Source organism: Pan paniscus, chromosome X (genome assembly GCF_029289425.2).
Source record: "Pan paniscus chromosome X, NHGRI_mPanPan1-v2.0_pri, whole genome shotgun sequence".
NCBI lineage: Eukaryota > Metazoa > Chordata > Mammalia > Primates > Hominidae > Pan > Pan paniscus.
The window spans coordinates 1,174,330-1,200,001 of record NC_073272.2 but is presented as its reverse complement, the minus strand read 5'-3'; the positions used below and the strand labels follow the sequence as shown (position 1 = coordinate 1,200,001).

The 25,672-nt window shown below is 50.4% G+C and overlaps 1 protein-coding gene across 4 annotated transcripts in view; it reads right to left on the bottom strand.

Annotated features, from left to right (window-relative positions):
- Window positions 1-8,095: 8,095 nt before the first annotated feature.
- Window positions 8,096-25,672, bottom strand: part of LOC129395249 (granulocyte-macrophage colony-stimulating factor receptor subunit alpha) — a 90,448-nt gene continuing 72,871 nt past the window's right edge. For all 4 annotated transcript variants that reach the window (XM_055106248.2, XM_055106249.2, XM_055106250.2 and 1 more), the window contains exon 13: window positions 8,096-12,482. In XM_055106248.2, the coding sequence (XP_054962223.1) occupies window positions 12,405-12,482 (78 nt within the window). In that variant the 3' untranslated portion in view covers window positions 8,096-12,404. The remainder of the gene's footprint in view (window positions 12,483-25,672) is intronic.

Genomic DNA, 25,672 nt, shown 5'->3' with positions numbered 1-25,672 from the left:
TGCCCGATGTGGACGTTCTCAGCTACGCTGAAGAAGCGGGGTTCTGCCTTTTTGTGACAGTGCCTAGAATACACAACGATCTTCTTCTTGCAGTCCGTTTAGCTCCACGTTGCTCGCATTTTAAGATTTCGCTTGGTGATGGTCACTGTTGAAGTTAACCCCCAAGCATGTACTGAAATGCTGTCTGCGTTTCTTCTTTTTTTTTTTTGAGATGGAGTCTCGCTCTGTCCCCCAGGCTGGAGTGCAGTGGCACGACCTCAGCCAACCGCAACCTCTGCCTCCTGGGTTTTTATTTTATTAATTAATTTATTTATTTACTTATTTATTTTATTTTTGAGATGGAGTCTCACTCTGTCGCCCAGGCTGGAGTGCAGTGGCACGATCTCGGCTCACTGCAAGCTCCGCCTCCCGGGTTCACGCCATTCACCTGCCTCAGCCTCCCGAGTAGCTGGGACTACAGGAGCCCGCCACCAGGCCCGGCTAATTTTTTGTATTTTTAGTGGAGAAAGGGTTTCATTGTGTTAGCCAGGATGGTCTCAATCTCCTGACCTCGTGATCCACCCGCCTCGGCCTCCCAAAGTGTTGGGATGACAGGCGTCAGCCACCGCGCCCGGCCGCTGTCTGCACTTCTTAAAAGGGACTAGAATGGGTCAATCCAAAATATGCCAAGTTGGGGCTGAGCCTATAATCTCAGCACTTTGGGAGGCCGAGGAGGGTGGGTCACCTGTGGTCAGGAGTTCAAGACCAGCCTGACTGACATGGCGAAACCCCATGTCTGCTAAGAAAAATTACAAAAATTAGCTGGACGTGGTGGCGTCTGCCTGTAATCCCAGCTCCTTGGGAGGCTGAGGCACGAGAGTCACTTGAACCTGGGAGGCGGAGGTTGCAGTGAGCTGAGATCGCGCCACTCTACTCGAACTTGGGTGACAGAGTGAGACTCTGTCTCAAAACAAACAAACAAACAAAAACCAGAGATCATAAGGTTGACAAAACAGGCTGGGTGCAGTGGCTCATGCCTGTAATCCCAGCACTTTGGGAGGCTGAGGTAGGCGGATCACAAGGTCAGGGGATCGAGACCATCCTGGCCAACATGGCGAAACCCCGTCTCTACTAAAATACAAAAAAAAAAAAAAATTAGCTGGGCATGATGGTGGGCGCCTGTAGTCCCAGCTACTGAGGAGGCTGAGGCAGGGGAATCGCTTGAACCCTGGAGGCAGAGGTTGCAGTGAGCCAAGACCACGCCATGGCACTCCGGCCTGGGTGACAGAGTAACACTCCGTCTCGGAAAAAAAAAAAAATAGCCACATGCATATAAATTCTTCTGAACTGAGGCATTTGAGAATCAACAGATCTAGAAAGAAACTTCTTGGAGCTTCCCTTTTCTGACTAAAAGCAAAAACCTCTGAAAAATGATGAGTGTTGTAAATTCTCTCTCTGGGGAAGTTTTATGACCACAAAGAAGACAGCATTAGCCGGGTGCGGTGGCTCACGCCTGTCATTCCAGCATTTTGGGAGGCCGAGGCGGGTGGATCACCTGAGGTCAGGAGTTCGAGACCAGCCTGACCAACATGCTGAAACTCCATCTCTGATAAAAATACAAACAGGCCGGGCTCAGTGGCTCATGCCTGTAATCCCAGCACTTTGGGAGGCCGAGGCAGGTGGATCACGAGGTCAGGAGATCGAGACCATCCTGGCTAACATGGTGAAACCCCGTCTGTACTAAAAATGCAAAAAATTAGCCAGGCGTGGTGGCGGGCGCCTGTAGTCCCAGCTACTCGGAAGGCTGAGGCAAGAGAATGGCGTGAACCCAGGAGGCAGAGCTTGCAGTGAGCTGAGATCGTGCCACTGCACTCCGGCCTGGGGGACAGAGCGAGACTCCGTCTCAAAACAAACAAACAAACAAACAAGCCGGGCGTGGTGGCACGTGCCTGTAATCCCAGCTACTCGGGAGGGTGAGGCAGGAGAATCACTTGAACCTGGGAGGCAGAGGTTGCAATGAGCCAAGATTGTGCCACTGCACTCCAGCCTGGGCGACAGAGTGAGACTCTGTCTAAAAAAAAACAAAACAAAACAGCAAAGGCGTAAAGAATGGCTGTAATTCCAGAACTTTGGGAGGCTGAGGCAGGAGGATCACTGGAGCCTAGGAGTCAAGACCAGTCTGGGTAACATAGTGAGATTCCATCTCTACAAAAAACTTGGGCTAGGCATGGTGGCTCATGCCTGTAAACCCATCACTTTGGGAGGCCGAGGAGGGTGGATCGCTTGAGGCCAGAAGTTGGAGACCAGCCTGGGCAACATAGTGAGACCCCGTCTGTACTAAAAATACAAAAATTAGCCGGGTGTGGTGACGTTCAGCTGTGGTCCCAGCTACTTCAGGAGACTGAGAGAGGAGGATCACTAAGCCGGGGAGTCTGAGGCTACAGTGAGCCATGATCGTGCACTCCAGCCTGGGCAAAGGAGCAAGATGCTGTCTCAAAAATTTAAAAAGGAGGCCGGGCATGGTGGCTCATGTCTACAATCCCAGCACTTTGGGAGGCCGAGCCGGGTGGATCACCTGAGGCCAGGAGTTCAACACCAGCCTGGCCAACATGGTGAAACCCTGTCCTTACTAAAAATACAAAAATTAGCTGGGCACGGTGGTGGGCACCTGTAATCCCAGCTACTAGGGAGGCTGAGGCAGGAGAATCGCTTGAACCCAGGAGGCGGAGGTGGCAGTGAGCCGAGATCACGCCACTGCACTCCAGCCTGGGTGACAGACAGAGACTCCGTCTCAAATAAATAAAATAAAATAAAATAAAATAAAATAAAATAAAATAAAAAGTCTGGGCATGGTGGCTCACGCCTGTAATCCCAGCACTTTGGCAGGAGAATTGCTTGAACCCAGCAGGCGGAGGTTGCAGTGAGCCAAGACCACGCCACTGCACTCCAGCCTGGGTGACAGAGCAAAACTCTGTCTCAAAAAAATAAAATAAAATACAAATAAGCCGAGCATGGTGGTGGGCGTCTGTAATTCCAGCTGCTTGGAAGGCTGAGGCAGGAGAATCGCTTGAACCCGGGAGGCGGAGGTTGTAGTGAGCCGAGATCATGCCACTGTACTCCAGCCTGGCGACAGACCAAGACTCAGTCTCAAAAAATAAATAAAATAAAATAAAATAAAATAAAATAAAATAAAATAAAATAAAATAAAGGATCACCGTCACCAGAGGGCGAAAGGAAGCTTTGCAATTCTCTTTCTTTTTTTTTTTTGAGATGGAGTCTCGCTCTGTAACCCAGGCTGGAGTGCAGTGGCACAATCTCGGCTCACTGCAAGCTTGCCTCCCGGGTTCACACCATTCTCCTGCCTCAGCCTCCCGAGTAGCTAGGACTACAGGTGCCCGCCACCATGCCAGGCTCATTTTTTGTATTTTTAGTAGAGATGGGGTTTCACCGTGTTAGCCAGGAGGGTCTCGATCTCCTGACCTTGTGATCTGCCCGCCTCGGCCTCCCAAAGTGTTGGGATTACAGGCGTGAGCCACTGCGCCCGGTCAGCTTTGCAATTGTCTTCCCAGACATCTGCAAACCTCTCCAAAGTCTTTTCTATCCTTTCTCTCAGGAGGGGCTGTTGGTGGCGCAGGGGGAGTGGGGCAAAGTCCAACGGCCTGGGGGGACAGGAGAAGGTGCAACCACCCTTTGGCCAGTGGAGACAAAAGTTCAGCTTCGGCCTGGTGCAGTGGCTCACGCCTGTAATCCCAGCACTTTGGCAGGCCGAGGTGGGTGGATCACGTGAGGTAGAGAGTTCAAGACCAGCCTGGCCAACATGGTGAAACCCCGTCTCTATTAAAAATACAAAATTAGCTGGGCGTGGTGGTGCATGCCTGTAATCCCAGCTACTCGGGAGGCTGAGGCAGGAGAATCACTTGCACCCGGGAAGCAGAGGTTGCAGTGAGCCAAGATCACGCCATTGCACTCCAACCTGGGCAACAAGAGTGAAACTCTGTGTCAAAAAAAAAGTAAAAAAAAAAAAAAAAAAATTAGCCGGGCGTGGTGGCAGGTGCCTGTAGTCCCAGCTACTGGGGAGGCTGAGACAGGAGAATCGCTTGAACCCGGGAAGTGGAGGTTGCAGTGAGCCGAGATCGCTCCACTGTACTCCAGCCTGGGTGACACAGTGAGACTCTGTCTCACAAAAAAAAAAAGAAAAAAAAAAGAAAAGAAAAAAATTAGCCAGCCATGGTGGTGCATGCCTGTCATCCAAGCTACTAAGGAGGCCGAGGTGGGAGGATTGTTTAAGCCTGGGATGTTGAGGCTGCCGTGAGCCAAGAGTCGCCCCTGCACTCCAGCCTGGGCAAAGGATCTTCCTAGCAATCTCTTACTTTCCCTCAATAGAATTCCTCTTTTCCCACTCCAGGAGAGAAGATCGAAGCCCCATTAGCATTTCTCTTCTTCCTCTTCTTCCACTCCAAAAGCTTGTACCTCCCTGGGAGCGTGGGTCTTCATTCTGAAGGCTTCTGTGCGTGCACGTTACAGAAATTTGCACGTTACAGAAATGATGACCTGAGATGATACCATTGCACTCCAGCCTGGGTGACAAGAGCAAGACTCCGTCTCAAAAAAAATAATAAAATAAAAATAAAAAAAGCTGGGCGCGGTGGCTCACGCCTGCAACCCCAGGACTTTGGGAGGCCGAGGCAGGCAGATCATAAGGTCAGGAGTTCGAAACCATCCTGGCTAACACGGTGAAACCCCGTGTCTACTAAAAATGCAAAAAAAAATTAGCCGGGCATGGTGGCGGGCACCTGTAGTCCCAGCTACTTGGGAGGCTGAGGCAGGAGAATGGCGTGAACCCGGGAAGTGGAGCTTGCAGTGAGCCGAGATCGCGCCACTGCACTCCAGCCTGGGCGACAGAGCAAGAGTCCGTCTCAAAAAAAAAAAAGAAAGAAAGAAAATATGCATGTCTTGTTTCTTAGTAATCTATCTGGTTCATTGTTAGTGATTATTCAGCAAACCGTTAGGGGGGCAAGCGTGTTGGCCCCACGCCCTCAACGCCTCTTTGTCTGGGGCGTCGGCTGCTGGTTTTGTGTCCACACAGGAAGACAGAATTAGGGAACTTGCTCCCCACGGCATGACTCAACAGGATGAGAGACGCAGGCACGGACGTAGGAGGTGGTGGTGCTGTTGATCTCATTCAGGAGAGCCCAGGCGCTGGGGAGCCCCATGACGCCGGTGTTCCCTCCCGTGTCAATGGGCAGGGGCTGAACGTGAGTCTCCATGGCTCTTCTCGGGCCAAGCCCATCTCCAGGACATACCTTTCTCCTGTCGCTTGTTAGACGCTGTGCAGTGAAGACCTAGCCTTACCCAAAGGGGAGTCTCGCCTTGGGTCTTGGCTGGAGGGTGGTGATATCTCAGGTCCTGGAATGGCCCCTGGTAGTATCTTTGCTGGCCTGGGGGCTTTGGATGGTTCACAGTCTAACAATGTGATTTAAGGTGAGGGTCTTGGAGCAAGTGAGATCAGTTCCAACTTCCAGGAGGGAGCCTGAGAAATAGTAGATAGATCCCAACTACCTGTCTGTCTGTCTGTCTATCTGTCTGTCTGTCTATCTATCTATCTATCTATCTATCATCTATCTAATCTATCATCTGTCATCTATCATCCATCTATCTATCTATGTATCTATGTATCTTTTTTCCGTCTATGTGTCTATCTATCCATCTATCTCTTCTATGTATCTATCATCTATCTAATCTATCTATCATCTATCTATGTATCTATGTGTCTATCTATCCATTTATCTATTCTATCTATCTATCTATCTATCTATTGATCTATCTATCTGTCTATTGGTCTATGTATCTATGTATCTATCTATATATCTGTCTCTCTCTCTATCCATCTATCATCTATTTTCTATCAATCATCTATCTATCATCTATCATTTATTATCTATCATCCATCTATCATCGATCTATCCATCATCTATTATCCATCTAGAGTCTATCTATCTATCTGTCATCTATCCATTCATCCACCTATCTATCCATCTATTTATCCATTCATCTATCTAATCTATCTATCTATCTATCTATCTATCTATCTATCTATCATCTATCATCTATCTAATCTATCATCTGTCATCTATCATCTACCTATGTATCTATCTATGTATCCGTCTATGTGTCTATCTATCCATCTATCTGTCTGTCTCTTCTATCTATCATCTATCTATCTATCTATCTATCTATCTATCATCTATGTATCTGTCTATGTATCTTGTATCTATGTGTCTATCTATCCATTTATCTATTCTATCTATCTATCTATCTATCTATTGATCTATCTATCTATCTATCTATTGGTCTATCTATGTATCTATGTATCTGTCTATATATCTATCTATCTGTCTATCCATCTATCATCTATTTTCTATCAATCATCTATCTATCATTTCTCATTTATTATCTATCATCCATCTATCATCGATCTATCCATCGTCTATTATCCATCTAGAGTCTATCTATCTATCTGTCATCTATCCATTCATCCACCTATCTATCCATCTATTTATCCATTCATCTATCTATCTAATCTATCTATCTATCTATCTATCTATCTATCTATCTATCTATCTGTTATCTATTTTATCTATTTTCTATCTATCTATCTATGTCTATCATCTATCTAAAATTCATCCATTATGGCTGGGCAAGGTGGCTCACGCCTGTAATCCCAGCATTTTCGGAGGCTGAGGCGGGCAGGTCACTTGAGGTCAGGAGTTCGAGACCAGCCTGGCCAACATGGTGAAATCCTGTCTCTACCAAAAATATAAAAAATTGGCGGGGCGTGGTGGTGCACACCTGTAATCTCAGCTACTCAAGAGGCTGAGGCAGGAGAATCACTTGAACCTGGGAGGCGGAGGTTGTAGTGAGCTGAGATCGCGCCACTGCACTCCAGCCTGGGTGACAGAATGAGACTCTGTCTCTTAAAACAAAATAAAATACAATAAAATTCATCTATCATCTATCTATCAAATATCTATCAGTCAATCATCTATCTAGCTATCATCTGTTACCTATACATCTATTCATCTATCATATATATTTTCATCTGTCATCTATCAGTCATCTATCTGTCTTCTATATATATCATCTATTTTTTAAATTTCTTTTGAGACCCATTTTCACCACACCTGGCCTCATCATAGAATCTTTCTCCCCTCCCTCTCTTTTCTCCACCTGCACAACCCTGATCTCATGCAGGTGACCGACGACCCTCCCCACCAACAGTGTGACTCCCACCTGCATGCATCTTATAAACAGTCTTCTCCAGTTTAGGCATGCAAAGGATTGAATGTCTGCATTGCTCTTCCTTTGGTGCAGTGCGGTTGGGCAGGTGCAGTGCGATTGGGCAGGCACAGAGGGGTTGGGCAAGTGCAGTGCGGTTGGGCATGTGAAGTGGGGTTGAGCAGGTTCAGTGTGGTTGGGCAGGTGCAGTGCGGTTGGGCAGGTACAGTGGGATTGGGCAGGTGCAGTGGGATTGGGCAGCTGCAGTGGGGTTGGGCAGGCACAGAGGGGTTGGGCAAGTGCAGTGCGGTTGGGCAGGTGAAATGGGGTTGAGCAGGTTCAGTGTGGTTGGGCAGGTGCAGTGCGGTTGGGCAGGTGCAGTGGGATTGGGCAGGTGCAGTGGGATTGGGCAGGTGCAGTGGGATTGGGCAGGTGCAGTGCGGTTGGGCAGGCACAGTGTGTTTGGGCAGGTGCAATGGGGTTGGGCAGGCGCAGTAGGGTTGGGCAGGCGCAGTAGGGTTGGGCATGCACAGTGGGGTTGGGCAGGTGCAGTGGGGTTGGGCAGGTGCAGTGGGATTCGGCAGGTGCAGTGGGGTTGGACAGGCACAGTGGGGTTGGGCAGGTGCAGTGGGGTTGGGCAGGTGCAGTGGGGTTGGGCAGGTGCAGTACGGTTGGGCAGGTGCAGTGCGGTTCTGCAAAAGCTCCCTCTCAGCCAATATTGACAGCCTCTGCCCACCCATTCCTTGGAGAGGGTCCTTAGGTGCCAAAGAACACAGGGGAGGGGCTGATCGCCACAGCCTTCAGGGGCCTCAGTCATCCTAGGCCCTATCTCTGCTGGCTGTTTTTTATTTTTTATTTTATTTTATTTTATTTTATTTATTCATTTATTTTGAGACAGAATCTCGCCCTGTCACCCAGGCCAGAGTGCAATCGCATGATCTGGGCTCACTGCAACCTCTGCCTCCCAGGTTCAAGCGATTCTCCTGCCTCAGCCTCCTGAGTACAGCACCTGCAATTACAGGTGCCTGCCACACCCGGCTAAGATTTTGTATCTTTAGCAGAGACGGAGTTTCACCATGTTGGCCAGGCTGGTCTCGAACTCCTGACCTCAGGTGATCCGCCCGCCTCGGCCTCCCAAAGTGCTGGGATTCCAGGCATGAGCCACTGTGCCTGGCCACAGCTCCTCTCTGTCACCCAGACTGGAGTGCAGTGGCGTGATCTCGGCTCACTGCAACCTCTGCCTCCCAGGTTCAAGTGATTCTCCTGCCTCAGCCTCCTGAGTAGCTGGGATTACAGGCGTGTGCCACCACACCCAGCTTTTTTTATTTTTATTTTTATTTTATATTTGTAGTAGAGATGAGTTTCACCACGTTGGCCAGGCTGGTTTTGAACTCCTGACCTCAAGTGATCCACCTGCCTTGGCCTGGCAAAGCGCTGGGATTGTAGGCATGGCCACCACGCCCGGCCTCTGCTGTCTCTTTGACACGAGGCCTCTGCTTCTGAGCTAAATGGGGCCTGAGGTCTCTGAAACCCACAGGTGCCTACCCAGGAATGTGGTGCTCCCTTGGGGAGGTGGACCTGCTTCCTGGGGTGCCCTGTGGGAGTCTCCTCCTCTCACTTCTTGCAGGCCCAGAGGATTCCACGCTTTTCCTTCCTTGCTGTGTTTTAGACGCTTCTCCCCGCCAAGAGCCTGGCCCCATCTCTTCCCCAAGCTTTGACTTGTGAATCAAAAGGTCAGGGGTAGAAGGTTCCGGAAGACTGCCTCTGCTCCATCGTCAAATCTCCCCTGCAACTCGGAAGCAAGGGGCTGGCTGGGGTTTGCAGGAGGGACGTGGAACACCCACGAGGGAGGAAACAGCTGCCACCTCATCGTCAGATCCATCCCAAGCTCGGCTCTCTCTTGGCTCCAAGCCCTGAAGTCCCCTGTAGGCCCTAGATCACCTGTCAGCCACCATCTCAGTTGATGTTTCAGTATCTGTGGCGATTGAATTACTCACTGATCGTGGGAGGCAAAATAATGTCCCGTAAATATGGCCATGTCCTAATCCCATGTGGGAGACAGAATAATGGCCCCAAAGATGTCCACGTCCTAATTCCATGTGGGAGACAGAATAATGGCCCCAAAGATGTCCACGTCCTAATCCCATGTGGGAGACAGAATAATGGCCCCAAATATGTCCACGTCCTAATTCCATGTGGGAGACAGAATAATGGTCCCCAGCATGTTCTTACCTGGATAAGCATGCTGTCGACACATTACAGAATGCTCTCTATGGAAGGAGGACTTTTATTCCAGGGATATTGCCATGGAGAGATGATTCTGGAGTGTCCACATGGGCCTGACATGTAATTACAATTGTCCTTATAAGGAACAGGTGTGGTGGTTCACACCTGTAATCCCAGCACTTTGAGAGGTTGAGGCAGGTGGGTCACCTGTGGTCAGGTCAACATGGTGAAACCCCATCTCTACTAAAAATACAAAAATTAGCCAGGTGTGGTGGCAGGTGCCTGTCATCCCAGCTACTCGAGAGGCTGAGGCATGAGAATTGCCTGAACCCGGGAGGTGGAGGTTGTAGTGAGCTGAGATCGTGCCACTGCACTCCAGCCTGAATGACAGAGCGAGACTCCATCTCAAATAATAATAATAATTTATAATAATAATAATAATTGTCCTTATAAGAGGGAGGTAGGAGAGTCACAGTCCAGTGAGATATGAGGAGGCAACAGCAGGCCTGAGTGACAGCAACCACCAATGAAGAAAGTCAGCCTTTTCTAGATGTGGGAAATGGAGGGAAATGAATTTCCGTCTCGTCTTAGTCTGTTTTGCGTTGCTACAAAGGGATTCCCGAGGCTGGGTAATGTGTTTTAAAGAGAGGTTTATTTGGCTGGACGCGGTGGCTCAGGCCTGTCATCCCAGCACGTGGAGAGGCCAAGGGGGGGCGGATCACGAGGTCAGGAGTTCGAGACAAGCCTGACCAACAGGGTGAAACCCTGTCTCTACTAAAATACAAAACAAAACAAAAAAAAGTAGCCGGGAATGGTGGCGGGCGCCTGTACTCCCAGCCACTTGGGAGGCTGAGGCAGGGGAATTGCTTGAACTGGGGAGATGGAGGTTGCAGTGAGCAGAGATTGTGCCACTGCACTCCAGCCTGGCGACAAAGCAAGACTCCAACTTAAAAAAAAAAAAAACAGGTTTATTTGGCTGATGATTCCACAGACTGTACAGGAATTGTGCCTTCAGCATCTGCTGCTGAGAACCTCAACAACTTCCACTCCTGGTGGGAGAGGAAGGGGAGCTGGTGTTACATGTTGGGAGAGGTGGCAAGAGGCAGGGAAGGAGGTACCAGCCTCTTTTTCTTTTTACCTTTTTTTTTGGAGACAGAATCTAACTCTGTTGCCCAGGCTGGAGTGCAATGGCGTGATCTTGGCTCACTGCAGCCTCCGCCTCCCAGGTTCAAGCGATCCTCCTGTCTCAGCCTCCCGAGTAGCTGGGACTACAGGTGCACCTGCCACCACACCCGGCTAATTTTTTGTATTTTAGTAGAAACGGGGTTTCACCATGTTGCCCAGGCTGGTCTCGAACTCATGAGCTCAGGCAATCCACCCGCCTCGGCCTCCCAAAGTGCTAGGATTACAGGCGTGAGCCACCGCGCCTGGGTACCAGCCTCTTTTTCATAACCAGCTCTTTCAGGAACAAATAGAGAAAGAACTCACTCATTACTACAAGAAAGGCACCAAGCCATCTATAAGGAGTCCGCCCCCTCTTGATTCAAACACCTCCTGCCAGGTCCCACCTCCGACCCAGAGAACCAAATTTCAAACTGAGATTTGCAAAGGACAAACAACCAAACTATATCATCACTTTGTCCTGCAGAAGGAACCGGACCTACTAAAAACTGGATTTATAACCCAGGGAGGCCTGGCACTGTACAATAATAATTTTTTTTTTTTTTTTTTGAGATGGAGTCTTGCTATGTCATCCAGGCTGGAGTGCGGTGTTGTGATCTCGGCTCACTGCAACCTCCTCCTCCCGGGTTCACGCCATTCTCCTGCCTCAGCCTCCCGAGTAGCTGGGACTACAGGCGCCCGCTACCACGTCTGGCTAATTTTTTGTATTTTTAGTAGAGATGGGGTTTCACTATGTTAGCCAGGCTGGTCTCGATCTCCTGACCTCGTGATCCGCCCGCCTCAGCCTCCCAAAGTGCTGGGATTACTGGTGTGAGCCACCGCGCCCGGCCATCAATTTTTTTTTTTTTTTTTTTTAAATGAGATGGAGTTTTGCTTTTGTAGCCCAGGCTGGATTGCAATGGCGCAATCTCAGCTCACCAGGTCAGTTATTCAAGGAGGAGGCTACACAGTACCTCAGTGGTTGGGTTGGAAGGAGATGCAAAAGCTTCTTGGAGTCTAAGCATCTTTGCGAAATATCACTTTTTTTGAGACAGAGAGATGGGGTCTTAGTTTGTCACCCAGGCTGGAGTGCAGCGGTGCAATCATAGCTTACTGTCAGCTTGAACTCAAGTGATCCTCCCACCTCAGCCTCCCGGATAGCTGGCACTACAGGCACAAGCCACCACGCCCAGCTAATTTTTGCCTTTTTGGTAGAGACAGGGTCTTGCTATGTTGCCCAGACTGGTCTTAAACTCCTGTCTCCAGCAATCCTCCAAAGTATCAGGATTACAGGCATGAGCCACGGCGCCCAGCCAAATATCAGGTTTTTATTATTTATTATTATTGTTTGTTTTGAGATGCAATCTTGCTCTGTCACCCAGCTTGGTGTGCAATGGCGCGATCTCGGCTCACTACAACCTCCGCCTCACGGGTTCAAGCAATTCTCCCGCCTCAGCCTCCCAAGTAGCTGGGATGATGGGCGCCCGCCACCGCTCCTGGGTAAATTTCTGCAATTTTAGTCCAGATGGGGTTTCACCATGTTGGGCAGGCTGGTCTTGAACTCCTGACCTCAGGTGATCTGCCTGCCTTGGCCTCCCAAAGTGCTGGGATTACAGGCGTGAGCCACCGCCCCCAGCCCCAAATGTCATGTTTTTAAATAAAAACATAGAAAATGATATAAAGGTTCACAGCATCATCAAGAAAACAGTTCCTCACTGTCGCAGAGGCGGAGATGTCCATGCCATTCCTACACTCTCTGGGTCTCAGGTAATTTCCTTCACGGTCAAGACCTCTTCGCGGTAGCCTTTACCTTCCTCTGGGGTGAATTCCTCCCAGATGATCTGAGAAAAAGGAGGGTTCAGGCTGTCAGATCTTCACGAGCTCAGCCTGGGACTCAGTGGGCTGTGTTTATTTTCTTTTTCTCCCTCGAGACGGAGTCTCATTCTATTGCCCAGGCTGGAGTGCAGTGGTGTCATCTCAGCTCACTGCAACCTCGGCCTCCCGGGTTCAAGCGATTCTCCTGCCTCAGCCTCCTGAGTAGCTGGGATTACAGGTGACCGCCACCACAAATTTGACTGATCAGATGAGGCCCACCCTTCTCCTTTAGACCTTCGACTGATTAGATGAGGCCCACCCTTCCCTATATACCTTCAACTGATTAGACGAGGCCCCCCTTCCCGCTTTAGACCTTCAGCTGATTAGATGAGGCCCACCCTTCCCTATATTCCTTCAACTGATTAGACGAAGCCCCCCTTCCCCTTTAGACTTTTAACTGATTAGATGAGGCCCACCCTACCCTATATACCTTCATGTGATTAGATGAGGCCCACCCTATCCTATATACCTTCAACTGATTAGACGAGGCCCCCCTTCCCCCTTTAGACCTTCGACTGGTTAGACGAGGCCCACCCTTCCCTATATACCTTCAACTGATTAGATGAGGCCCAGCCTACCCTATATACCTTCGAGTGATTAGATGAGGCCCACCCTATCCTATATACCTTCAACTGATTAGACGAGGCCCACCCTTCCCTATCTACCTTCAACTGATTAGATGAGGCCCGGCCTACCCTATATACCTTCACGTGATTAGATGAGGCCCACCCTATCCTATGTACCTTCAACTGATTAGACGAGGCCCCCCTTCCCCCTTTAGACCTTCGACTGATTAGATGAGTCCCACCCTTCCCTATATACCTTCAACTGATTAGATGAGGCCCACCCTTCCCCTTTAGACCTTTAACTGACTAGATGAGGCCCACCCTTCCCCCGTATACCTTCGACTGATTAGACAAGGCCCACCCTTCCCCCTTTAGACTTTTAACTGATTAGATGAGGCCCACCCTACCCTATATACCTTCAACTGATTAGACGAGGCCCACCCTTCCCCCTATAGACCTTCAACTGATTAGATGAGGCCCACCCTTCCCCCTTTAGACCTTTGACTGACTAGACGAGGCCCACCCTTCCCCCTATATACCTTCGACTGATTAGATGAGGCCCACCCTTCCCCCTTTAGCCGCCACCAGCTAAATTTTGTACTTTCAGTGGAGATGGGGTTTTACCATGTTGGCCAGGCTGGTCTCAAACTCCTGACATCGAGGTGATCCACTCGCCTCGGCCTCCCAAAAAGCTGGGATGACAGGCGTGAGCCACTGCACCTGGCCAGGAATTTTTCCTGGGGTAAAGATCTGAGACAGATCCACCCATGGTACCTCATAGTTGACGATGAACAGGGTGGTCTTTGGAAGAGCTTGTGAGCATGAAACCACGGCAGGGTACAGCAGGTGCTAAGCCCCTGGAGCTGACGGAGCTCAGAGAAGGGAAGGTTGAAGCCTGAAGCCGTCATCCTGGCACCTCGATGTGGGGGACCCCTGGGGGTCAGTGGAAAGAAGCGGGGGCCGGGGAGGAGGCTGGCGTTGGGGTGGAAGGTAACGGAATGACAGATGGCCGGGTCTAGGATGGGGGTGTGCAAGTGGCAACCAGGAGGATGTTACCTATGTGGCAGGGAAGAGGGCGGTGGGGGCAACCCTGGGCTCGAACTGGAGTTCCCCATGGGAGGAAGACACAGCCCCTGAGCTGGAGAGAGTTGAGTGGGAGAGGGCCACCCACGGGGTCTTGGGATGTGGGTCACGCAAGTCTCTCACCCTTAGTCACCCTCTCTGGGGTCTTGCTGTTCAGCCTCTCTCTTGGTCTCTCTGCCTCTTTTCTGTCTCCCTCTCTGTCTCTCTTTCCTCCCCCTCTCACCTTCTTCCACCCCCATCTCTGGGTCTCTATCTCCATCTTCCTGTGTGTCTGCCTCTTTTGGGTTCAGTCTCTGTTTCTCTTTCATCTCTTGGCCTTCGTCTCTGATACCCGGCACCACTGACGTGTCCCCGTGACTAGGCTACAGTCCCCAGTTATTGAATCGAACCATGACTCAGCGGCTGGTACGAAGGGGCTTTGTAGATGTCAAGTCCACAATCAGCTGATTTCCAGGAAAAGAAATTGGACTGGAGAATGTGGGTGGGCCTTATCTAATCAGTCAAAGGTCTAAAGGGGGTGGGCCTCATCTAATCAGTTGAAGGTCTGAAGGTGGTGGGCTTTGTGTAATTAATAAGCTGAAGGTCTAAAGGGGAAGGGGGGAAGGCTGGGCTTCATCTAATCAGTCGAAGGGCTGAAGGGGGATGGGTGGGCCTCATCTAATCAGTTGAAGATCTAAAGGGGGGAAGGACGGGCCTCATCTAATCAGTTGAAGGTGTAAATGGGTAGAGTGGGCCTCCTCTAATCAGTTGAAAGTGTAAAGAGGAAGAGTGGGCTTTATCTAATTCATGAGTTGAAGGCCTAAAGGGGAAGGCTGGGCTTCATCTAATCAGCTGAACGTCCAAAGTGGAAGGGTGGGTCTCATCGAATCCATCCAAGATCTAAAGGGGGAAGGGTGGGCCTCATCTGATCAGTCAAAGGTCTAAAGGGGGAAGGGTGGGCCTCATCTAATCAGTGGAAGGTACATAGGGGAAGGGCGGGCCTCAACTAATCAGTCGAAGGTCTAAAGGGGGAAGGGTGGGCCTCATCTAATCAGTGGAAGGTACATAGGGGAAGGGTGGGCCTCATCTAATCAGTGGAAGGTATATAGGGGAAGGGCGGGCCTCATCTAAACAGTGGAAGGTACATAGGGGACGGGCGGGCCTCATCTAATCAGTGGAAGGTCTAAAGGGGGAAGGGTGGGCCTCATCTAATCAGTGGAACGTACATAGGGGAAGGGTGGGCCTCATCTAATCAGAGGAAGGTATATAGAGGAAGGGCAGGCCTCATCTTATCCGTGGAAGGTATATAGGGGAAGGGCGGGCCTCAACTAATCAGTCGAAGGTCTGAAGGGGGAAGGGTGGGCCTCAACTGATCGGTCGAAGGTCTAAAGGGGGAAGGGCGGGCCTCATCTAATCAGTGGAAGGTATATAGGGGAAGGGTGGGCCTCATCTAATCAGTGGAAGGTACATAGGGGAAGGGTGGGCCTCATCTAATCAGTGGAAGGTACATAGGGGAAGGGCGGGCCTCAGCTAATCAGTGGAAGGTATATAGTGGAAGGGTGGGCCTCAACTAATCAGTGGAAGGTATATAGGGGTAGGGTGGGCCTCATCTAATCAGTGGAAGGTATATAGGGGAAGGTCGGGCCTCAACTAATCAGTCAAAGCTCTAAAGGGAGAAGGGTGGGCCTCATCTAATCAGAGGAAGGTATATAGAGGAAGGGCAGGCCTCATCTTATCCGTGGAAGGTATATAGGGGAAGGGCGGGCCTCAACTAATCAGTCGAAGGTCTAAAGGGGGAAGGGTGGGCCTCATCTAATCAGTGGAAGGTATATAGGGGACGGGCGGGCCTCATTTAATCAGTTGAAGGTATATAGGGGAAGGGCGGGCCTCAGCTAATCAGTGGAAGGTATATAGGGGACGGGCGGGCCTCATTTAATCAGTTGAAGGTATATAGGGAAGGGTGGGCCTCAGCTAATCAGTGGAAGGTATATAGGGGAAGGATGGGCCTAATCTAATCAGTCGAAGGTATATAGGGAAGGGTGGGCCTCAGCTAATCAGTGGAAGGTATGTAGGGGAAGGGTGGGCCTCATCTAATCAGTCAAAGGTTTAAAGGGGGAAGAGTGCACTTCACCTAATCAGTCAAAGGTCTCAAGGGGGAAGGGTGGGCCTCATCTAATCAGTGGAAGATATATAGGGGAAGGGCGGGCCTCAACTAATCAGTCGAAGGTCTGAAGGGGGAAGGGTGGGCCTCAACTGATCGGTCGAAGGTCTAAAGGGGGAAGGGTGGGCCTCATCTAATCAGTGGAAGGTACATAGGGGAAGGGTGGGCCTCATCTAATCAGTGGAAGGTACATAGGGGAAGGGCGGGCCTCAGCTAATCAGTGGAAGGTATATAGTGGAAGGGTGGGCCTCAACTAATCAGTGGAAGGTATATAGGGAAGGGTGGGCCTCATCTGATCAGTCAAAGGTCTAAAGGGGGAAGGGTGGGCCTCATCTAATCAGTGGAAGGTACATAGGGGAAGGGCGGGCCTCAACTAATCAGTCGAAGGTCTAAAGGGGGAAGGGTGGGCCTCATCTAATCAGTGGAAGGTACATAGGGGAAGGGTGGGCCTCATCTAATCAGTGGAAGGTATATAGGGGAAGGGCGGGCCTCATCTAAACAGTGGAAGGTACATAGGGGACGGGCGGGCCTCATCTAATCAGTGGAAGGTCTAAAGGGGGAAGGGTGGGCCTCATCTAATCAGTGGAACGTACATAGGGGAAGGGTGGGCCTCATCTAATCAGAGGAAGGTATATAGAGGAAGGGCAGGCCTCATCTTATCCGTGGAAGGTATATAGGGGAAGGGCGGGCCTCAACTAATCAGTCGAAGGTCTAAAGGGGGAAGGGTGGGCCTCATCTAATCAGTGGAAGGTATATAGGGGACGGGCGGGCCTCATTTAATCAGTTGAAGGTATATAGGGGAAGGGCGGGCCTCAGCTAATCAGTGGAAGGTATATAGGGGACGGGCGGGCCTCATTTAATCAGTTGAAGGTATATAGGGAAGGGTGGGCCTCAGCTAATCAGTGGAAGGTATATAGGGGAAGGATGGGCCTAATCTAATCAGTCGAAGGTATATAGGGAAGGGTGGGCCTCAGCTAATCAGTGGAAGGTATGTAGGGGAAGGGTGGGCCTCATCTAATCAGTCAAAGGTTTAAAGGGGGAAGAGTGCACTTCACCTAATCAGTCAAAGGTCTAAAGGGGGAAGGGTGGGCCTCATCTAATCAGTGGAACGTACATAGGGGAAGGGTGGGCCTCATCTAATCAGAGGAAGGTATATAGAGGAAGGGCAGGCCTCATCTTATCCGTGGAAGGTATATAGGGGAAGGGCGGGCCTCAACTAATCAGTCGAAGGTCTGAAGGGGGAAGGGTGGGCCTCAACTGATCGGTCGAAGGTCTAAAGGGGGAAGGGCGGGCCTCATCTAATCAGTGGAAGGTATATAGGGGAAGGGTGGGCCTCATCTAATCAGTGGAAGGTACATAGGGGAAGGGTGGGCCTCATCTAATCAGTGGAAGGTATATAGGGAAGGGTGGGCCTCGTCTAATCAGTGGAAGGTACATAGGGGAAGGGCGGGCCTCATCTAATCAGTGGAAGGTATATAGGGGAAGGGTGGGCCTCGTCTAATCAGTGGAAGGTACATAGGGGAAGGGTGGGCCTCATCTAATCAGTGGAAGGTATATAGGGAAGGGTGGGCCTCGTCTAATCAGTGGAAGGTACATAGGGGAAGGGTGGGCCTCATCTAATCAGTGGAAGGTATATAGGGGAAGGGCGGGCCTCATCTAAACAGTGGAAGGTACATAGGGGACGGGCGGGCCTCAACTAATCAGTCGAAGGTCTGAAGGGGGAAGGGTGGGCCTCATCTAATCAGTGGAAGATATATAGGGGAAGGGCGGGCCTCAACTAATCAGTCGAAGGTCTGAAGGGGGAAGGGTGGGCCTCATCTAATCAGTTGAAGGTGTAAATGGGTAGAGTGGGCCTCCTCTAATCAGTTGAAAGTGTAAAGAGGAAGAGTGGGCTTTATCTAATTCATGAGTTGAAGGCCTAAAGGGGAAGGCTGGGCTTCATCTAATCAGCTGAACGTCCAAAGTGGAAGGGTGGGTCTCATCGAATCCATCCAAGATCTAAAGGGGGAAGGGTGGGCCTCATCTGATCAGTCAAAGGTCTAAAGGGGGAAGGGTGGGCCTCATCTAATCAGTGGAAGGTACATAGGGGAAGGGCGGGCCTCAACTAATCAGTCGAAGGTCTAAAGGGGGAAGGGTGGGCCTCATCTAATCAGTGGAAGGTACATAGGGGAAGGGTGGGCCTCATCTAATCAGTGGAAGGTATATAGGGGAAGGGCGGGCCTCATCTAAACAGTGGAAGGTACATAGGGGACGGGCGGGCCTCATCTAATCAGTGGAAGGTCTAAAGGGGGAAGGGTGGGCCTCATCTAATCAGTGGAACGTACATAGGGGAAGGGTGGGCCTCATCTAATCAGAGGAAGGTATATAGAGGAAGGGCAGGCCTCATCTTATCCGTGGAAGGTATATAGGGGAAGGGCGGGCCTCAACTAATCAGTCGAAGGTCTGAAGGGGGAAGGGTGGGCCTCAACTGATCGGTCGAAGGTCTAAAGGGGGAAGGGCGGGCCTCATCTAATCAGTGGAAGGTATATAGGGGAAGGGTGGGCCTCATCTAATCAGTGGAAGGTACATAGGGGAAGGGTGGGCCTCATCTAATCAGTGGAAGGTACATAGGGGAAGGGCGGGCCTCAGCTAATCAGTGGAAGGTATATAGTGGAAGGGTGGGCCTCAACTAATCAGTGGAAGGTATATAGGGGTAGGGTGGGCCTCATCTAATCAGTGGAAGGTATATAGGGGAAGGTCGGGCCTCAACTAATCAGTCAAAGCTCTAAAGGGAGAAGGGTGGGCCTCATCTAATCAGAGGAAGGTATATAGAGGAAGGGCAGGCCTCATCTTATCCGTGGAAGGTATATAGGGGAAGGGCGGGCCTCAACTAATCAGTCGAAGGTCTAAAGGGGGAAGGGTGGGCCTCATCTAATCAGTGGAAGGTATATAGGGGACGGGCGGGCCTCATTTAATCAGTTGAAGGTATATAGGGGAAGGGCGGGCCTCAGCTAATCAGTGGAAGGTATATAGGGGACGGGCGGGCCTCATTTAATCAGTTGAAGGTATATAGGGGAAGGGCGGGCCTCAGCTAATCAGTGGAAGGTATATAGGGGACGGGCGGGCCTCATTTAATCAGTTGAAGGTATATAGGGAAGGGTGGGCCTCAGCTAATCAGTGGAAGGTATGTAGGGGAAGGGTGGGCCTCATCTAATCAGTCAAAGGTTTAAAGGGGGAAGAGTGCACTTCACCTAATCAGTCAAAGGTCTCAAGGGGGAAGGGTGGGCCTCATCTAATCAGTGGAAGATATATAGGGGAAGGGCGGGCCTCAACTAATCAGTCGAAGGTCTGAAGGGGGAAGGGTGGGCCTCAACTGATCGGTCGAAGGTCTAAAGGGGGAAGGGTGGGCCTCATCTAATCAGTGGAAGGTATATAGGGGAAGGGTGGGCCTCATCTAATCAGTGGAAGGTACATAGGGGAAGGGTGGGCCTCATCTAATCAGTGGAAGGTATATAGGGAAGGGTGGGCCTCGTCTAATCAGTGGAAGGTACATAGGGGAAGGGTGGGCCTCATCTAATCAGTGGAAGGTATATAGGGGAAGGGCGGGCCTCATCTAAACAGTGGAAGGTACATAGGGGACGGGCGGGCCTCATCTAATCAGTGGAAGGTCTAAAGGGGGAAGGGTGGGCCTCATCCAATCAGTGGAACGTACATAGGGGAAGGGTGGGCCTCATCTAATCAGAGGAAGGTATATAGAGGAAGGGCGGGCCTCATCTTATCCGTGGAAGGTATATAGGGGAAGGGCGGGCCTCAGCTAATCAGTCGAAGGTCTAAAGGGGGAAGGGTGGGCCTCATCTAATCAGTGGAAGGTATATAGGGGACGGGCGGGCCTCATTTAATCAGTTGAAGGTATATAGGGAAGGGTGGGCCTCAGCTAATCAGTGGAAGGTATATACGGGAAGGGTGGGCCTAACCTAATCAGTCGCAGGTATATAGGGAAGGGTGGGCCTCAGCTAATCAGTGGAAGGTATGTAGGGGAAGGGTGGGCCTCATCTAATCAGTCAAAGGTTTAAAGGGGGAAGAGTGCACTTCACCTAATCAGTCAAAGGTCTCAAGGGGGAAGGGTGGGCCTCATCTAATCAGTGGAAGATATATAGGGGAAGGGCGGGCCTCAACTAATCAGTCGAAGGTCTGAAGGGGGAAGGGTGGGCCTCAACTGATCGGTCGAAGGTCTAAAGGGGGAAGGGCGGGCCTCATCTAATCAGTGGAAGGTACATAGGGGAAGGGTGGGCCTCATCTAATCAGTGGAAGGTATATAGGGGAAGGGCGGGCCTCATCTAAACAGTGGAAGGTACATAGGGGACGGGCGGGCCTCATCTAATCAGTGGAAGGTCTAAAGGGGGAAGGGTGGGCCTCATCTAATCAGTGGAACGTACATAGGGGAAGGGTGGGCCTCATCTAATCAGAGGAAGGTATATAGAGGAAGGGCGGGCCTCATCCGTGGAAGGTATATAGGGGAAGGGCGGGCCTCAACTAATCAGTGGAAGGTATATAGGGGACGGGCGGGCCTCATTTAATCAGTTGAAGGTATATAGGGAAGGGTGGGCCTCAGCTAATCAGTGGAAGGTATATAGGGGAAGGGTGGGCCTAACCTAATCAGTCGCAGGTATATAGGGAAGGGTGGGCCTCAGCTAATCAGTGGAAGGTATGTAGGGGAAGGGTGGGCCTCATCTAATCAGTCAAAGGTTTAAAGGGGGAAGAGTGCCCTTCACCTAATCAGTCAAAGGTCTCAAGGGGGAAGGGTGGGCCTCATCTAATCAGTGGAAGATATATAGGGGAAGGGCGGGCCTCAACTAATCAGTCGAAGGTCTGAAGGGGGAAGGGTGGGCCTCAACTGATCGGTCGAAGGTCTAAAGGGGGAAGGGCGGGCCTCATCTAATCAGTGGAAGGTATATAGGGGAAGGGCGGGCCTCAACTAATAATTCGAAGGTCTAAACGGCGAAGGGTGGGCCTCGTCTAATCAGTGGAAGGTATATAGTGGAAGGGCGGGCCTCAGCTAATCAGTCGAAGGACTAAATGGGGAAGGGCGGGCCTCATCTAATCAGTGGAAGGTATATAGGGGAAGGGCGGGCCTCATCTAATCAGTGGAAGGTATATAGGGGAAGGGCGGGCCTCAACTAATTAGTCGAAGGTCTAAAGGGGGAAGGGTGGGCCTCAGCTAATCAGTGGAAGGTATATAGGGAAGGGTAGGCCTCATCTAATCAGTCGAAGGAATAAAGGGGAGGGTGGGCCTCATCTAATCAGTTGAAGGTCCAAAGGAGAAGCGTGGGCTTCATCTAATCAGTCGAAGGTGTAAAGAAGAATGGTGGGCTTCATCTAATCAGTCAAAGGTGTAAACGGGGAGAGTGGGCCTCATTTAATCAGTTGAAAGTCTAAAGGGTAAGGGTGGGCCTTATCTAATAAGCTGAAGCTCTAAAGGGGAAGGGTGGGCCTCATCTAATCAGTCGAAGGTCTAAAGGGGAATGGAGGGTTTCATCTAATCAGTTGAAGGTGTAAATGGGTAGAGTGGGCCTCGTCTAATCAGTTGAAAGTGTAAAGAGGAAGAGTGGGCTTTATCTAATTCATGAGTTGAAGGCCTAAAGGGGAAGGCTGGGCTTCATCTAATCAGCTGAACGTCCAAAGGGGAAGGGTGGGTCTCATCGAATCCATCCAAGATCTAAAGGGGGAAGGGTGGGCCTCATCTGATCAGTCAAAAGTCTAAAGGGGGAAGGGTGGGCCTCATCTAATCAGTGGAAGGTATATAGGGAAGGGTGGGCCTCAGCTAATCAGTGGAAGGTATATAGGGGAAGGGTGGGCCTCATCTAATCAGTGGAAGGTATATAGGGGAAGGGCAGGCCTCATCTAAACAGTGGAAGGTATATAGGGGAAGGGCGGGCCTCAACTAATCAGTCGAAGGTCCAAAGGGGGAAGGGTGGGCCTCATCTAATCAGTGGAAGGTATATAGGGAAGGGTGGGCCTCGTCTAATCAGTGGAAGGTATACAGGGGTAGGGTGGGCCTCACCTGATCAGTGGAAGGTATATAGGGGAAGGGCGGGCCTCATCTAATCAGTGGAAAGTATATAGGGGAAGGGTGGGCCTCATCTAATCAGTTGAAGGCATATAGGGAAGGGTCGGCCTCATCTAATCAGTCGAAGGTCTAAAGGGGGTGGGCCTTGTCTAATTAATAAGCTGGATGTCTAAAGGGGAAGTGGGGAAGGGTGGGCTTCATGTAATGAGTTGAAGGTCTAAATGGGAAGGGTGGGTCCCATCTAATCAGTCAAAGGTCTAAAGGGAGAAGGGTAGGCCTCATCTAATCAGTCAAAGGTCTAAAGGGAGAAGGGTAGGCCTCATCTAATCAGTCAAAGGTCCTAAAAGGGAAAGGTGGGCTTCATCTAATCAGTCAAAGGTCTAAACGGGGAGAGTGGGCCTCATTTAATCAGTTGAAAGTCTAAAGGGTAAGGGTGGGCCTTATCTAATAAGCTGAAGCTCTAAAGGGGAAGGGTGGGCCTCATCTAATCAGTCGAAGGTCTAAAGGGGAATGGAGGGTTTCATCTAATCAGTCGAAGGTGTAAATGGGTAGAGTGGGCCTCGTCTAATCAGTTGAAAGTGTAAAGAGGAAGAGTGGGCTTTATCTAATTCATGAGTTGAAGGCCTAAAGGGGAAGGCTGGGCTTCATCTAATCAGCTGAACGTCCAAAGGGGAAGGGTGGGTCTCATCGAATCCATCCAAGATCTAAAGGGGGAAGGGTGGGCCTCATCTGATCAGTCAAAAGTCTAAAGGGGGAAGGGTGGGCCTCATCTAATCAGTGGAAGGTATATAGGGAAGGGCGGGCCTCAGCTAATCAGTGGAAGGTATATAGGGGAAGGGTGGGCCTCATCTAATCAGTGGAAGGTATATAGGGAAGGGTGGGCCTCATCTAATCAGTGGAAGGTATATAGGGGAAGGGCAGGCCTCATCTAAACAGTGGAAGGTATATAGGGGAAGGGCGGGCCTCATCTAATCAGTGGAAGGTATACAGGGGTAGGGTGGGCCTCACCTGATCAGTGGAAGGTATATAGGGGAAGGGCGGGCCTCATCTAATCAGTGGAAGGTATATAGGGGAAGGGTGGGCCTCATCTAATCAGTTGAAGGCATATAGGGAAGGGTCGGCCTCATCTAATCAGTCGAAGGTCTAAAGGGGGTGGGCCTTGTCTAATTAATAAGCTGGATGTCTAAAGGGGAAGCGGGGAAGGGTGGGCTTCATGTAATGAGTTGAAGGTCTAAATGGGAAGGGTGGGTCCCATCTAATCAGTCAAAGGTCTAAAGGGAGAAGGGTAGGCCTCATCTAATCAGTCAAAGGTCTAAAGGGAGAAGGGTAGGCCTCATCTAATCAGTCAAAGGTCCTAAAAGGGAAAGGTGGGCTTCATCTAATCAGTCAAAGGTCTAAACGGGGAGAGTGGGCCTCATTTAATCAGTTGAAAGTCTAAAGGGTAAGGGTGGGCCTTATCTAATAAGCTGAAGCTCTAAAGGGGAAGGGTGGGCCTCATCTAATCAGTCGAAGGTCTAAAGGGGAATGGAGGGTTTCATCTAATCAGTCGAAGGTGTAAATGGGTAGAGTGGGCCTCGTCTAATCAGTTGAAAGTGTAAAGAGGAAGAGTGGGCTTTATCTAATTCATGAGTTGAAGGCCTAAAGGGGAAGGCTGGGCTTCATCTAATCAGCTGAACGTCCAAAGGGGAAGGGTGGGTCTCATCGAATCCATCCAAGATCTAAAGGGGGAAGGGTGGGCCTCATCTGATCAGTCAAAAGTCTAAAGGGGGAAGGGTGGGCCTCATCTAATCAGTGGAAGGTATATAGGGAAGGGTGGGCCTCAGCTAATCAGTGGAAGGTATATAGGGGAAGGGTGGGCCTCATCTAATCAGTGGAAGGTATATAGGGGAAGGGCAGGCCTCATCTAAACAGTGGAAGGTATATAGGGGAAGGGCGGGCCTCAACTAATCAGTCGAAGGTCCAAAGGGGGAAGGGTGGGCCTCATCTAATCAGTGGAAGGTATATAGGGAAGGGTGGGCCTCGTCTAATCAGTGGAAGGTATACAGGGGTAGGGTGGGCCTCACCTGATCAGTGGAAGGTATATAGGGGAAGGGCGGGCCTCATCTAATCAGTGGAAAGTATATAGGGGAAGGGTGGGCCTCATCTAATCAGTTGAAGGCATATAGGGAAGGGTCGGCCTCATCTAATCAGTCGAAGGTCTAAAGGGGGTGGGCCTTGTCTAATTAATAAGCTGGATGTCTAAAGGGGAAGCGGGGAAGGGTGGGCTTCATGTAATGAGTTGAAGGTCTAAATGGGAAGGGTGGGTCCCATCTAATCAGTCAAAGGTCTAAAGGGAGAAGGGTAGGCCTCATCTAATCAGTCAAAGGTCTAAAGGGAGAAGGGTAGGCCTCATCTAATCAGTCAAAGGTCCTAAAAGGGAAAGGTGGGCTTCATCTAATCAGTCAAAGGTCTAAAGGGAGAAGGGTAGGCTTCATCTAATCAGTCAAAGGTCTAAAGGGAGAAGGGTAGGCCTCATCTAATCAGTCAAAGGTCCTAAAAGGGAAAGGTGGGCTTCATCTAATCAGTCAAAGGTCTAAACGGGGAGAGTGGGCCTCATTTAATCAGTTGTAAGTCTAAAGGGTAAGGGTGGGCCTTATCTAATAAGCTGAAGGTCTAAAGGGGAAGGGTGGGCCTTATCTAATCAGTCGAAGGTCTAAAGGGGAATGGCGGGTTTCATCTAATCAGTCGAAGGTGTAAATGGGTAGAGTGGGCCTCGTCTAATCAGTTGAAAGTCTAAAGATGAAGAGTGGGCTTTATCTAATTCATAAGTCGAAGGCCTAAAGGGGATGGCTGGGCTTCATCTAATCAGCTGAAGGTCCAAAGGGGAAGGGTGGGCCTCATCTGATCAGTCAAAAGTCTAAAGGGGGAAGGGTGGGCCTCATCTAATCAGTCGAAAGTATATAGGGAAGGGTGGGCCTCAGCTAATCAGTGGAAGGTATATAGGGGAAGGGTGGGCCTCATCTAATCAGTGGAAGGTATATAGGGAAGGGCGGGCCTCATCTAATCAGTGGAAGGTATATAGGGGATGGGCGGGACTCAACTAATCATTCGAAGGTCTAAAGGGGGAAGGACGGGCCTCATCTAATCAGTGGAAGGTATATAGGGGAAGGACGGGCCTCATCTAATCAGTGGAAGGTATATAGGGCAAGGGCGGGCCTCAACTTATCAGTCGAAGGTCTAAAGGGGGAAGGGTGGGCCTCATCTAATCAGTGGAAGGTATATAGGGAAGGGTGGGCCTCAGCTAATCCGTGGAAGGTATATAGGGGAAGGGTGGGCCGCATC